General features: G+C 39.0%; 1 protein-coding gene across 1 annotated transcript in view; it reads right to left on the reverse strand.

The window, feature by feature from the left end:
- PLCD3 (phospholipase C delta 3) overlaps positions 1-2,185 on the reverse strand; it is a 55,003-nt gene extending 52,818 nt beyond the window's left edge. Inside the window, exon 1 of the mRNA XM_075177339.1 lies at positions 1,823-2,185. Coding sequence (XP_075033440.1) covers positions 1,823-1,949 — 127 coding nt within the window. The 5' untranslated portion in view covers positions 1,950-2,185. The remainder of the gene's footprint in view (positions 1-1,822) is intronic.
- Positions 2,186-15,873: the final 13,688 nt, after the last annotated feature.

The raw sequence follows: 15,873 nt of genomic DNA on the forward strand, positions 1-15,873 counted from the left end.
CAACGGTTTAAGTGATTCTCTTCCTCTGTTCAATGTACTTTATCCAAAGCCACAGGATGCTGATTCAAAAAAAAAAATGTATGACTATAATGACTATTTACAGAGCAAATATTAGCCTGAAAACTCAGCTGTGTATTCCTGGGCTAAATATCATACCAGAAATAACTGATGCTTTTAAACTTAAGAAAACAGGTTCAGCATGGTGTCTGCTCTTTAGATAAAGCAGCTGTAGGAGAGTGCTGCTTTTCTATCTTGTAGCACAAAAATTCGGAAGTCACTGGCTTGCAAGTCCCCTAGGCACAAGAAATGATCTATATCAGCACCACTTCAAACACTGCCTTTCAGCTGACAAGGTGGCTAAACTGTTTATTACACCTTAACTAAAACAGTTTCAGTGGAAAGTCAGGGTTAGACTAAATTTTACTTTCAGTGTCTGTCACAAATGGATAGTCTCTAATGAATAAGAATGGGCTCTTCTCACTGATATGTGAAATGTGTGTCTTTTGTGCTATTTAAAAGTCAGAAATAATTGGACAGTGAATCCAAACCCTTATAACGAAGCCTAAATAGAGATATTAATGTATTGAAAGCCTGCAATATTTTGTTCATATTGATATAAAAAATAATTAAAAACACAAAAAAACCAAAAAGTGAATAAAAAATTCCCTCAAATTCAAATAATAAAAGTTTTTTTCTTAATGATTTGCATCTGTTATCGCCATAACATATAGATGGCAATAACATCGGTACAAGTTCTGCCTGTGATATTTGATTAATAGTTACCCCACACAAATACACCCACTGGCAGGGGCTATAGCCCGAGATAACATTGTTATATCCCTTTCATGTATAGGGTGAACCGGAAAAAAGCCATATTTCCGGCAAATACTGGTATATCGGCCCCAAAGTGAGCAAACAAATTGAAATTATCATTTAATCTTGCAAACCATAATGCTATATTTTTACTAATAGTGTGCAAAGATTTGTTGACCAATAAAAAGATTATATTATACCTTAGGAACTCTTGTAACACCTTCTCCCATAGGTGTGCCACTTTATGTTTTCTTTTAGATAAGCCCTTAGCAACAGTGCCTGTTTGGTCCCAGAAACTTTCCTGGGTGACGGACTATCCCTTTTTTATATTTTACTTTTTAGGTCATGCATAATTTTGCACTATATTGAGAGCTGTGTACATTCTTTCCAGTGCAAGTGATTGTGCTAGTATTGCCAAAGTCTCTCCTGGAATCATGCAGCTAAATACACAACGGTCATATTTCAAGTAATAATTCCTATGAAAATACTTTTACTTTATGACCAGGCACTGTGTACCCCAAAACCACTGTAATCCTACTGATAATGCTGACTTCATGATATACCTGTGTACTATAATGTAGTATGAGTGTTTGTGTATGCTAATGTGTATATCTGTGTGTGCATATTATCTGTGAGTATCAGTGAATACATTGTGTGATGCAAATATGTATAATACTGTATTACATTTGTGACCCTTAGTGCATGCCTTTTGGCTATACTGTAACACTTTACATTATTAGTAATAGCAAAATAGTGTTACATACCTTTTATTAGTCCATTAGCAAGTTATGTCTTTCCATATTCTATATGATCATAGAAAGATTTACTTATATGTGTATTTACTGATCCCACTCACTGCACGAGTGCTACGGAATATGTTGGCGCTATATAAATAAATGATGATGATGATGCACAGCCACAACACACTGAACAACTTGATCAAGATCTCCAACGACCCCTTTGATTTCCAGCCATGAATCCCCATAACATATACCTGCACAAGACTTACCCATTTTCTTGAAGGTCCTTAGCCCATGGTTCCTGGCACATTGGACCTCCTGTTCCACCACTTCTTCGGGATCTGGCAGGCACTTCTTCTGTTTACCTCCACAAATCGTATTCCAGAAGCCAGGCATTTCATGCCTTTACTGTGCCCTCCTGGCTGCCCACCCTCGGCCTCCTGTCACTTCTGGAAATATCTCTACTTCTTCGTCCCAAGGCTCTAACTTCTCACAGTCTCTATAGTCAGCTCTTGACCTACTTGTGACTGAACATATTCCTGTCTTTACTTCGTATTCTCTCCCTTTCTGTCTCCTAAGCCTTTGTGTGTGAGCAGCCCTCAGTCCAGCCTCCTTCCCTTGCTCCTCCTTAGCAGTGATTTTCAGTCTTTGGCAGGGATTCCTATTCTGGAGTCGCATTTCACTGCCACAGTCACTCTCTATCTTAAAGCCCATGAAAGAGCAGGCATCCTTTCTTAGTGAGTCTCTCTGCTGACATTTCATTTACAATTCAGATAAATTATCATATTAACTATTTCATATCTTATCATGTATATACAAGATATAATGAATGATGTAGAGTGTAAGTCTGAAATGGTATTAAATAAGAGACAGACATTGGGGCATATTTAACAATAAACACATTTTTGGCACGGTCATTTTAATTCCTTAGCACAATGATAAGGAATGAAAGATTGTTAACATTTATTTAAAAATGTTCTGCCGGAACAGCAGTCAGGACAAACGGCTGTCCAGGCGAACACCTATCTCCTTTCTCTTCTATGGGCATTATCACAAAGTGGCCACCTTTGCGATAGTCACCGGAGGGAAGAGCAGTTAAGATGCAGTGAGGGATCCGAAGATCCCACTACCGCAATGCTCTCCGCCATAGGCGTCAATGGCTAACGCCATCTTCAGATGGCGTTAGCCATCGGGCGCAAGTTCTGGAAATCTTTGACTTTCACAATTTGTTAAATCACGAAAAATAGCAGTCCCCATAGAAACCTACTGGGACTGCTGCTGCTTACGACAATAGTGGGACTGCATAGATATTGGAGATATTTTCTGCGATTCCCTAGTTATAAATAGAGAGGAGACTTACTATTGCATTAACACTTTTTTAATTTTTTTAATTAATATTACGTAATACATTAATATTAATTAATAACTAATTGACCTGTGAGGTCCTAAACCCAAAAAAGGTAACTTACTAAGACAGTAAAAGGCACCAAAAACAAATGCAGATTCTATTACTATTGCTTTTGTGCGCATGCACATTAGCTAGCTTATCAGTTTGTGGCGGAGCAAAATCCTGCCCCTGGTAAAAGGAGATGGTCTGCTTAGGGGTGTTCCCTGATGATTGGGGCTCACAGCCAAAATGATTGTTGATTCTGCATCCAAGTTCAAAATCAAAGTTTTCAAGTTGAGGAACAAAATATAGACATAAACTCCAAGGGCTGAAGAGTGCGCGTTTAGGAAGGTGCACCTGCTTAATAGTGACTGTGACTCTGCATTTTTTATACTGACCCTCTCAGAATGTAGAACAAGTTTGACTTGCAGACATACAGAAAAGTCACATTAGGGTTACAGGTATTTCCTGAAAAACAAGTTCAGACCTTTAGAAATAGATACAATAAGTAGGAACACCCACCAATGTGAAAAATAGAGTATTGTCAATGGCAGAAAAGTGGTGAAAACATGCCATAAGGGAGATTTGATTATCATCATCAGTTATTTATATAGCGCCACTAATTCCGCAGCGCTGTACAGAGAACTCATTCACATCAGTCCCTGTCCCATTGGAGCTTACAGTCTAAATTCCCTAATATAGACACACACAGACAGGTGGACACAGACAGCATTAAGACGTTTAATATGCCTAATGATTTCTAATGGAGCCCGGGCGTTCCTGTATTTGTTTATGAGACTCGTAAAAGTCATTATAACCAGTTTTAGTAGCTATATTTATGTGGTCCGGACCACTATGTGATTATTAGTTATTATCACACAAGTAATACAGCCAATGAGCGGTATTTATATGGGAATATTTGTTTATTTCATCGCTATCTGCCCAATTTATATGGTGATCTGTATTTGTCTCAATTCACTGTGTGGACAACTAGTCATTGCTGATTTTTATATGTATTCTGCCGTTATAGGGCTTTTTAATGTTTATTGATTACATTTATTACAGTTATACCTGCGCTCCATACAATTTTTTATTGTTTATTATCTTGGTAGACTCAGATATCTACCAAAAGGTAGCAGCGGTTTTCTGGTATAATTATATTAGATTATTTAGAGCCTCATATATTTTTTTATTTAATTAACCTACCAGTATGTTTTTGGAGTGTGGGAGGAAACCGGAGCCCCCGGAGGAAACCCACGCAAATACGGGGAGAACATATAAACTCCACACAGATAAGGCCATGGTTGGGAATTGAACTCATGACCCCAGTGCTGTAAGGCAGAAGTGCTAACCACTACGCCATCGTGCTGCCCGATTATAAATGCTACGACCCTTAAATCTACCTAAATATCCTGATTCTCAGGGCCAAGTTATTTTACTACATTGGTCACTATATTGGTAATGAATGACTCTGCCTGCATATGTGTGCAATAAATTAGAACACAATAACACTGTTCATATCACGTTATCCTTGTTCTCATGTTAGCTTCTTACAAACAAGTAATTATAATATTTTAATTATATTTTACAAGTAGATAGCATTTGACAATTAGAGGAATTGTTCTAATCTTTCTTATGTAATCTGTGAGAAATTACCTAGAGTTGTTGTTTGTGCACATGTGCACTGGGAGGAGAAGCTGTCATGTGCAATATGTGCTTGTGTCAGTACAATGAGCAACAATGATTTCCATACATTTAGGTATAGACTGATGACCATTTAGAGAACTAGACATAGTATTATTATGTCAATAAGATAAACAATTGTCACTGGTGTAGGAAGTGATAAATAGTAGTAGTCACACATACGGTAGTAAATAATGTAGTTAAGAATCTTGTGGATCAGGTCTGACATCCGTAGCACATCATCACACACTACACAACAGCATAGAAGGAAACTCCTCTCATGTGTATATTGGTCATTTTCAGTATCATCTCTTGTTCTGACATTACTCAATATAACTCTCTATCTCCATTTTCTTCATATAGAGGCTTTCTATAACGCATACTATTAACCAACATACCATCTCCCAGTGGGTGAACTAAAAATATGAAGTGGTGTTATGGATAATGTAAGTGAATGGAATTTGATAGCGTTACAAAGAACACATGGCGATATAGCATATCACCATATACCGATGACTGCTCTCTCCTGGTAACTCCTCTAATTACTTCATTTTACCTCTCTCTACAATTCCTTCTACTACTCTATATAACCTCTCACTACAATTCTTCCAACTACTCTATATAACCTCTCACTACAATTCCTACTACTACTCTATAGAAATCCTCTATATATTCTATATAACCTCTCTCTACAATTCATCCTACTACTCTATATAACCTCTCACTACAGTTCCTCCTACTACTCTATATAACCTCTCACTACAATTCTTCCAACTACTCTATATAACCTCTTTCTACAGTTCCTCCTACTACTCTATATAACCTCTCTCTACAATTCCTACTACTACTCTATATAACCTCTCTCTACAATTCCTACTACTACTCTATAGAAATCCTCTATATATTCTATATAACCTCTCTCTACAACTCATCCTACTACTCTATATAACCTCTCTCTACAATTCATCCTACTACTCTATATAACCTCTCTCTACAACTCATCCTACTACTCTATATAACCTCTCTCTACAATTCCTACTACTACTCTATATAACCTCTCTCTACAATTCCTACTACTACTCTATAGAAATTCTCTATATAACCTCTCTCTGCAACTCCTCCTACTACTCTATATAATCTCTCTCTACAACGCCTCCTACTACTCTATATAAACTCTAAAATTCCTCCTGCTACTCTATCTAAGTAATCTCTACAACACCTCCTACTACTCTATATAACCTCTCTGTATAACTGTTCCTACTACTCTATATAACCTCTCTCTATATAACTGTTCCTACTACTCTATATAAACTCTCTCTACAGTTCCTCCTACTACTTAATATAATCTCCCTCTACAATAACTCCTTCCACTACTCTATCTAACCTCTCTCTATAACTCCTCCTACTACTCTATATAAGCTCTCTCTACAATTCCTCCTACTACTCTATGTAACCTCTCTACAGCTCCTCCTACTACTCTATGTAACATCTCTATAACTCCTCCTACTACTCTATATAAGCTCTCTCTACAGTTCTTCCAACTTAATATAAGCTCTCTCTACAACAACTCTTCTACTTCTCGATATAAGCTCTCTATAACTTATTCAACCAATCTATATAAGCTCTCTCTACAACTCCTCATACTACACTATATACGTTCTCTCTACAGTTCCTCCTACTACTCTATATAAGCTCTCACTTCAACTCATTCTACTACTCTATATAAGCTCTCTCTATAACTCCTATTACTCCTCAGCTTGTAAATCCTTCTGTCATTCTGCATAGCATCTACCAATAATTCAGCTGATTCCTGCATTGGCCCTTCTTTATGTTGGCACAAAACATGCCCCGTTCTTGTACACTTCAAAGATTAATCCCAGATAAAAATCCCTTAGCAGCCTGATAAACAGAAAACTAAAGGACAAAAGAAGGCTAAATAGATCTGATGAATATAAGAGGCCAAGACAAGTACCCACAAACCAAGGGAGGGGCCAGGCTGGCCTGTGTAAGGTTTGTCAGTGATCAGGTTATCCTACCAGCTAACAGGTTATCCCAGACCTTGCTGATAAAATGTGAGGAGGGTGCTTTCAAGATAGCTGCATTCAATGCACATCACAAATAGTTAGCATACAAAACATGGAAAGACTACAAATCAGCATGGAGAAAATGCCAGTCCTACAAGGAAGCAAGAGCAATGCAGGGTAAGGGGAAACTTCATGGCGTGTTAACCATGCTTGCAGCCTAGTATAGAGCATACTTGCCAACTTTTAAAATTTCTTGCCCGGGAGACCTGGGGAAGAAGTCATGTGACAAGGGGTAGGAGGGGGGCGTGGTAACATCATGGTGTCACCATAGCCCAGCCCCCACTACGAGATGCCGAAATTCACGACATTGAATAGCAGGGGCGGGGCTGAATGGCAAGATTAAGCCCCACCCCTCCATTCAATGCCGTGAATTTCGGCGAATGCGGGTGCTTTGCCTACTCTTCCGGGAGTGTGGGAGGACTCCCTGCAATTTGGGTTCCGGGAAAGTAGGCAAGTATGGTATAGAGCCAAAAAGTTCAACACAAGCACTACCACCATACCGGTGGGCATTTCACTCTTTGCAAAGCTAACATGAGACTGGGGGACCCCCACCTGGGATTTCATAGTGATAAAAGAGTGATGAACAGTTGAGGCAGGGAGGTCACTCCGCGCAAAAAAAGATGCAGTTACAGGAGACTGGTGTAATCTATGGAACACATTTATTCTGCATTGGAGCAGTAACATGCATGGCTGAGGCTGGCTGTTCTGCTGAGGAGACTACAGGCCTAATTCATGAAGGAAAGTAAGGCAAAAAAAAGGAGTAAATTTGATCCTGGACAAAAAATGCTAAAATGCAATTTTATTTTGCACATAAGTTAAATACTGGCTGCTTTTTCATGTACCACACAAATACTTGATAGCTTTATTTTTACACTGAACTATAAATCTGTCCCCACATTTTAAAGTTACCTCCCCTTCCAAGCAACATGGTTTTGCCAAGGTGCAAGGTTACTCCTTTTTCTTGCTTTGCTTTACTTTCCTTAATGAATCAAGCCCTATGTCTTTAATAAGGTGGTGGTACAGCAGATATAAATCAATCATACATATGTTATAGCTGGCAATGCTGTAAAAAGTTCTGTGTGTACAGTCACAGGGTTTGATCCAGGAGAGGAATATGCTGGCCAACACTGAATGTGAAAGCAGGTAAGGATTTTACCATTTTGCCCCTCAAAAATTATTTGACTAGCCTGAAGACCTGTTTTGTTTCCACCTCCCTCTGGATCAACCCCACCTTTCTCCTGTTGTTGAGTCCTCTCATAACTAATTTAATGTTTTACAGCAAGCAATAGTTATTGTTTGCAGTACACACCCACATGCTATTTATAAAAATTCAATGCAGAGGCCATCAGCTATAGATATACTTGGAAAGCATTTGCACAAGGCTCCATAAAGTCTCTGGTAAGGCATGACTTTGGTAGTAGGCTGTGGTTCCTGTCAGTACCTAATGTGATGTAAAAAACATTGCAGCCAATCACACCGGTTTACACAATGCCAGCCAATGGTACACCCCCCTCACACTGTGGCAGAAGGGCTAAATACATTTCAGGTGCTCATAGGTCCTGTGTCACGCCAAGTAATACTGCGACGCGGGTACAATGTCAATTGCATACCAGGGGCATCTTTGAGCAAATTGTATACCAGGGGAATCTTTGAGCAAGGCCTGGCAAAGGGACACATCCCCAAATGTTTTTTTTTAGCAGGGACTAACATCTTGCAGTTCAGTTTTGGCTACCATTCAAATTTAGCCTATTTTTATTAAAAGCCATATCATAATCCCCAAATTTCATTCTGTTTATTTCACACAATTTGGGAGTTGGAGGGTCTTTATCCAGGGGAGGGGGGGGACGGGACAGTAGACATTTGGCATCTTACTGATCAGGAGCTGTGAGCACTATTACAAACCTCCAGATTTTTCTGCAAAAGTTCAGCAGGAAATAAAATCCATTTAATTTATTTTTCAGATGCTGAGCTCTATTTTTTTTTCCTACTGTTAAACAACTCTCTGCTGTTCCCTGTAAAATCTCTGCTAACAGATGTATATCAAGAGGTTTAATCACACCCTACATGCCTCACACAGTGAGATAAATTACTGAGCAAGGAAGGGCTCCTAAAATGGATCAAGACATATTGTACTGTACAGGAAAAAGATAATAATCTAGCTTCAAAACAGCGGATTTGAACAATAATTGTGATGGCAAAGTTTATTTTTTTTTTGTATTTATTGTGTAGTTAAAAACATTTTTTGAAAGTTTCTCAAAGTGACATCCCACATCTGAATTTTTACAATATCTATCAGACACTTGCTGAATTTAGACCTGGGGGTAAATGTATCAAGAAGAGAGTTTTCTGGCGGATTTGAAAAGTGGAGATGTTGCCTATAGCAACCAATCAGATTCTAGTTATCATTTTTGTGTACTAAATAAATGATAGTTAGAATCTGATTGGTTTTTCAAACCCTCCGGAAAACTCTCAGCTTGATACATTTACCCCCTGATGTCAAATAGGGCTGATTATCTTCTATGAGGAAGTATACATGGAATGCTGGAACGGCAAGAAATAATACTATTAAGTATAATATAGTAATTATATTGTAAAATAACCCTGTTATATATAGACTATTACATATATAGCAGGGTATATCTACCAGTATCAATGGCATCGAAATGGCAGTAAATTCTGCATGATTATATTCAGCTATATGGGTATAAGGCTATAGAAGAAGCACCTCTTGCTTTTCCAGATATCCCAGCTGCAAGGTGGTGATGATGAGCTCCTTCATACACAGAAGAGATGCCATCCTCTTCACCTGACAGTTCTCCTACTATTCTTGCCTTAAAAATTAGCGTTTCCATCATGTAGGCTTAAGGTCAAGGCAAGGAATCTTCTGTTGATGAACAGACCAAACTGGAAACCACACGTCTGAAACAGAATTTTTCCCAGGGCGTGAGCATAAGCACAGATGAAAACAGTGGCAGAGAGACAGAAAGCTGCATCCCTGCTTGATTGCTGGTAATTTCTGCTTTACTGATCATGTAAGTGGCATGGGGCCTTTGGCTCTTTTTTGATCTTGGTCCTGTCGCTACCTTTGCAACCATGGTAGCTACATCAACGCTAATAGCAAGTTGCTTCCTCTATTTGTCCTCAGAACAGTGTGACTTTAACAGGGCATGGACTCAGCAAGGTGTCATAGTGGCCCATGTTTACTCCAATGTGCTGGACAGTTGTTGAACATTAGCAGGTGGTAGATCTCTACTCCAAAGAGATTACTTCGCCTCCTCTCACAAATGTTTGTTTGGATTGAGATCTGGGGGTCAGAGAGGCCTCTACATTAATCTGAATTCATTTGTAACATTTATGTTCCTGACCTAACCTTGACACAAAGCATTGCATTGCTAAAAAGGACCATTCACAAATAAAGACATTGCTGCTCTGATAATCAGGGCCAGCAATGCTAGGGGCAGAGTCGTGCAGGGCTTTTCAATGGTGGTCAGTGTCTTGTTGCAGGTACTAGACTCAGCATGGCAAACACCTTGTTGTATGCCAGAGCGGTTGGCAGAATCATTACTGAATGATCAGTGCAGTTTCTACGCGATCAGTCAGGACTGTCTCTGCCACCTGTTTTGGTGAATGCAACACTGTTTCCATTTCAAGTTGCCATGGGGGAGGACAGCGAGTGGGCAGCAACTGTGGACTAATCAATGAATGATTAATGATATGACATCGTCTGACTGCTAGTGCTGATCCCCAATATAACACCAAAGGAAAACCCAGGGTATGGTGCGACAGTGATTTTGTTTAGGGAGATATATATGGCAAGAGCACAAGGGATTAATGGTCATTTTAGGCAATTGTGTGTGTGTGGGGAGACAGTATAAACAAACAGTATGTGAAGAAACAGCGGAGTTGAAGTCACGTCAGTTTGCATATTGTAAATTTCTCAAATTCGCACTGCACATGCCCCTAAATGGAACGGACACATATGCACCAATGCAGACTTACGTATATCTGGTACTTGTGTCTCCTTACGACTGGCGAGTTGGAAAGAGGGAGGGAAAGGGAGTGCAAACACAGGCCTAGTACTGTACAGTAAGGACACAAAATGCGGCTCATGCAGACCTGCAGAGACATACATACGTGTCTGTTAGGAGGTGTATCAATTTGCAAATACACACTGGTGATGTTGACGTACGTAAACCAGGTGCATATGCTGCAGATGGGGAGCCAGATGCATTTAAAAAAGTGTACAGCTCTGCATATGGGCAGAAATCTTGTTTTAAGACTAATGTACAACAATTTTGGGACTGTGAATATACCAGGTTTACCTGGCCCAATTATATACATTTTGCTCTGGTTGGCTACCCAGAGGTAACTTGCTATACCAGAGGAGTTACCCAGTACCTTCTAGGGGTTCACCAATCATTTAGACAAAGCATTTATCAAGTACAATGGTACTTTTATTATTATACAATACACCAGAATAAAAATACACTTTAAACAAATGGCAGGCACGTTTAACATACACCCTGTCTCTTACCCATCTAACCCAGAGGACTGCAGCCAACTTTTATCCTAGATTAGGGGTCAGGGAACTTTTTTACCTTTTACCCCCAAATATATTTAGATACGCCGACGTTACCCCCTTGATTTGAAAGGAAGGAAATCATATATTATTAATTATTGGAATTCAAAATTTTATTGAATCTATTCCAAATTTTTTTGAAAGCTTCAACTTCAAAACTTCAGGTTTTGGAGAAATGATGTGGCTTCATTTTTGATACGAGAGCATCAATATTGGGACATTCTGATGTCAGAGCAATTTGGATACAGTCTTCAGCATCCAATTAATTTCTCTGCTTTGTTTTTATGTTAGTTAGATTGGAAAATCCTTGTTCGCAAAGATAGGTTGTTGCAAAAGGCAACAACTTTTTGAGTGCCTCCTCATGTGCAATTTTGAATGCCTTTGCAGCTGTTGACATCCAAAAATATGACAGATCTGCTTTGTTTTCAAATGCAATACGTGCTTCATTATTGCATCTAAGCTCAAGAAGTGCCTCTGTCAACCCTTGAGGCTCTTCTGGTACAACAGCAATATCACATTTAAAGGGGTCTACAATCCAACTGACAACATGTGAATCGGCAGCATTACCCCCAGGAATTTAATTTTTACCCCATTTGGGGTAATTTACCCCTGTTCCCTGACCACTGTCCTAGATCAATGAGTTCAAGACGCTTGGCCCAATTTCCTTATTCTTTACCAGTGTGGTAGGAATCTGATACAAAGTCCCCCTGCTCCAGGGCTAGAATAGTACATGTATAGTCCACAGTTTGTGAAAAAGAAAGTTCAGGCTGGTTAAGTTGAAATCCAACCCTTGTTACTTCACAGCAAGCACCCCTAAATCAGCCCCAGTATCTCTGAGATACAGACAGATACAGTTAGGAATGCAACTAATTTGTAAAGCTGAGATTTTGTAGGTAAGAAGTATCTGCTAGTTAGAGGAAAGGCAACATTTTAGGAAAGGGAGTGACAGATGAAAAAAAGATAAAAAAAAAGAAAGGAATCCGAGTTTAGCAGAGACAGAGAGGCAAAGAGTAGAACAAGAGGAAAAGGCATAAATTACTCAAAGTGTACTTCAATAAAGTTTCTGCCAGTAAATCTCTGTGATGGGTGCAAAATCTGTACTACTAAGCATATGTTCGGAGAATTGGAGGAAGCTTGTGTTTGTTGCCAAAATTGTGATCTTGAACAAAACAACAAATACTATCAAAATAGGTTGTGTTAATCAAAAGTTTGATTTCTCATAACAACCTTTTCTTTTTATTCTTTTTAAACATCAATATTTTTATTGCAACAATGTTTTCAAACAATAAGAGTACAGAAGGCAAACAGGGAAATAGTGGGAGGAAATAACAATTGTGGGTGAAAACAATAAGGGGGTGGGGTCACTTACAATTTTAGATATGAGCACATGTAATATTGCATCTTATCTACTACAATTTGTGGGCAGCAATGTCAGGAGTCGGTGGTAATCTTTTAGGAATGTGGAGCAACAACCTTTTGTGAAGCCAGACTGGGTTTTTACCTAATGTAACAACAAATATTCTCCCAGCTGCCACCTTGCCTAGCCAATAAATTACTGGGGGCAGAGGGGGGCAGGGCCGCTGCTGGGCTCTGCAGCACCTGCCTACCCTTCAATGCAGCGCTTCACGGAGTATGCGTCAATTCCCTATACCCCTGTGCTTGTTCTAATATCCGCTGTATTTAGAGCAGGGAAGTGGTACAAGGGGGCACATCACTGTCGCTGAAAAGAATATATTTCTTTTGGCACGCTGGGCGGGCACCCTGGTAAGCGTGGTGCTTGCTTGCCGTGCTTACCAGGATTACAATATTCTGCCAGCCCAGGGAGCAGATTTACTAACCCGCAATCAATTTGATCAAACCATTGGTTTTGATGTACTTTTCTATGTGGTTTGGAAACTGTGCGATTTAATAAAGGCCAAAGTGCACATCAAAGTGCATTATTTTACACTGCAAGGTGTAAAACTGCAATCCCGATTTAGTACATGGAAGGTAGTCCCTGTAAGCATATACACTCATAAGAGTAGTTAGCATAAGCGCATAAAGAAGAACAACGCCCCATGTGAATACATTTCCAAAAATCCTTTTCTGCTGTAAGTGGTTCAGATAGCCCGTTCCTCTCCTCCAGTACACTTCTGAATGGCCAGAATGAAGCATTAGATTAGAAAAGGAGTTTTGGGATTGTATTCACATTGGCCCTTGCTCTTCTTTGAGATTATGCTGAATATATTGTGATTGTATATGTTTACATTTTGTTATTGTCCTGCATTATAGATGTTACACTATGAATTTTATTATTTAGTTTAAAAGAAAATAAGATTATTAAATTTAAATGGACATTGGAATTGCACATTTTGTGCCTGTATCCGGTATACCATTTGGAAATTAATTAATTCAAGGTGGAACTATCGCCTGAATAAGGTGAGTATTATGCTCCACAATGTAAAAATCATTGATCCACCCAGTGTACACTATGGACCTCATTTAGAATCGGACGCAAAGTCCGTTTAAGAAGTGTAGGAGTGGGAGTGTACCGTAGCTTGGTAGGGTATAACAAGTGGCAAGCAACCCCATTTGCGTCCCACTCTTAATACCCTATCGAGCTGAGAGCTGTTCCTGCAGCTAGCTAACGCTTGCGCCACCTAATTCCTACCGCACAGCTTTAGCCCTGTTTTGACGTGTGTTGCGCCTGCGCCTCACTGCGACTAGGATTTACTGACATGGTCACGCCTTCACAATTCCGCGTTCCTCCCATTCTCTGGTAGTGAGTCGCAAGCTGTCACAAGTGTTAATTGCGTCCAAGAGACAGGGGGATTTGGTGCTTTTTGCACATGCGTGGTAGTGTTTTTTGGTTTTATGCGCCTAAAACGGACTTTGCATCCGACTCGAAATGATGTCCTATATGTATATTTTCATTTATTGGTTCCCACTTTGGATGAACGCTAAACTGAGTCATTAAGAAGAGCAAGGCAAAAAAAAGGAGTAAATTTGATCCTGCACAAACCAAGGGGTGCAAATTAGTTTATCATTTTGCACATAAAGAAAATACAGCCGTTTTTGTCATGTAGCACACAAATACTTCATAACTAACATGGCCTTCCCCAACTATAAATCTGTCCCCACATATTAAATTTACTTCCCCCTCCAATGCAACATGGTTTTGCTAAGGTGCAAAGTTATTCCTTGTTTTTGCTTTGCTCTCCTTAATGACTCTAAATGAAAATAAATAAGGATTTTATTGCTCTGCACACCTATAATAACAAGGCTTGAATCTCACACTTTTTAGGTGAGTGGGTTTACCTCTAATTTGAGTCACTTTATATTACATCAGAGAACATTATTTTGTTTCTACTTTTTACCGTTTCCCAGTTGTACTTGAACTTGGACACTGTTACGAAGATTAAAACTTCAAGTTTCATTACATTAGTTTAATTACATGCTTCATGTATTTTTATTTTAAGAACTCTGTGGAAAGAATACACACTATATATTCTATTTTCATTTCCCATTGACCCTCCTGCACTGGGTTCCTGACTACACCAAGTTTACAAGAAACAAGTTTGGGAGCTTCACTCATTCTGGCTGCAGTTGAGGAACTTAACTGTAAGATTCTGAAATTATTCTTTTTTTGCCCATTGGTGCTGGTCATTTTTGTTTTCCATTCTATAAATGAGGACATTGCAGCATCTGAAAATTTGTTAATCCGGTTCCCAAAAGCTTTACAAACGCTAATAATTCTAGAGAGTTTGAGATAAACAATTTGATGAATTGTGCAACATGTTCAGCAATCTATTTACTTTAATGTACATGTGGTTTTAAATATCAGGGTAAAGCTAGGTGTATTACAAATCTTAGAGTACAAGAGCACAGTAGCAATAATAAAATAAGAAAGAGAATCACTCAGTTTCTAAACATTTTAATTGGGAACATATTTCTGATCCCCAAATACTAACTTTTTAGAGCAATTGAACATGGAAAGTGGATGAGAGAGGGGCAGACCTTCAGAAAACAAAACTCTCGCAGAGAGAGGTGTTCTGGATTTTCAATGTACAGCTATGATAAGCTTCTATCATTTTGATTATTCTACGCAGTATATTTTCATAGTAAGAAATTTTTATATACTACACTATATTTCTATTCCATATCCCTGTTTTCTGTCTCTTTTGGGGACCACAAGGATCTGAGATTCAATTGGAACATATGTCAGAGTTCCTTTAATTTTTCTAAACCATCACAATGGACTATAACCACCCCAGAGGGGTGCCAACAGAGAATTGGGAATATAAATTCCAGATAAATTCTATATATTATGTGGTACACACGCACTTTGCACTATTATACGCACAACCTTGCACTTTATATATCTTACTACACTAGTAAGTGCCTGTTCCTACGTCCCACTTCTCTTTCTAGAGATACTACTCCGGATGAAACGACAGGTGATATAAGGACGGCAGCCAGCTGTTTACTTTTCAAAGGAGTGTTTTGCATTTGATGAATGTATTGAACTCATTACTTATGGGCATTGATGCACAGTAACAGCGCTGGAGTATAGCGCCACCTAGCACCTTTTTTGTTAAGTGTGCAAAA

This window comes from Mixophyes fleayi, chromosome 6 (assembly GCF_038048845.1).
Source record: "Mixophyes fleayi isolate aMixFle1 chromosome 6, aMixFle1.hap1, whole genome shotgun sequence".
NCBI lineage: Eukaryota > Metazoa > Chordata > Amphibia > Anura > Limnodynastidae > Mixophyes > Mixophyes fleayi.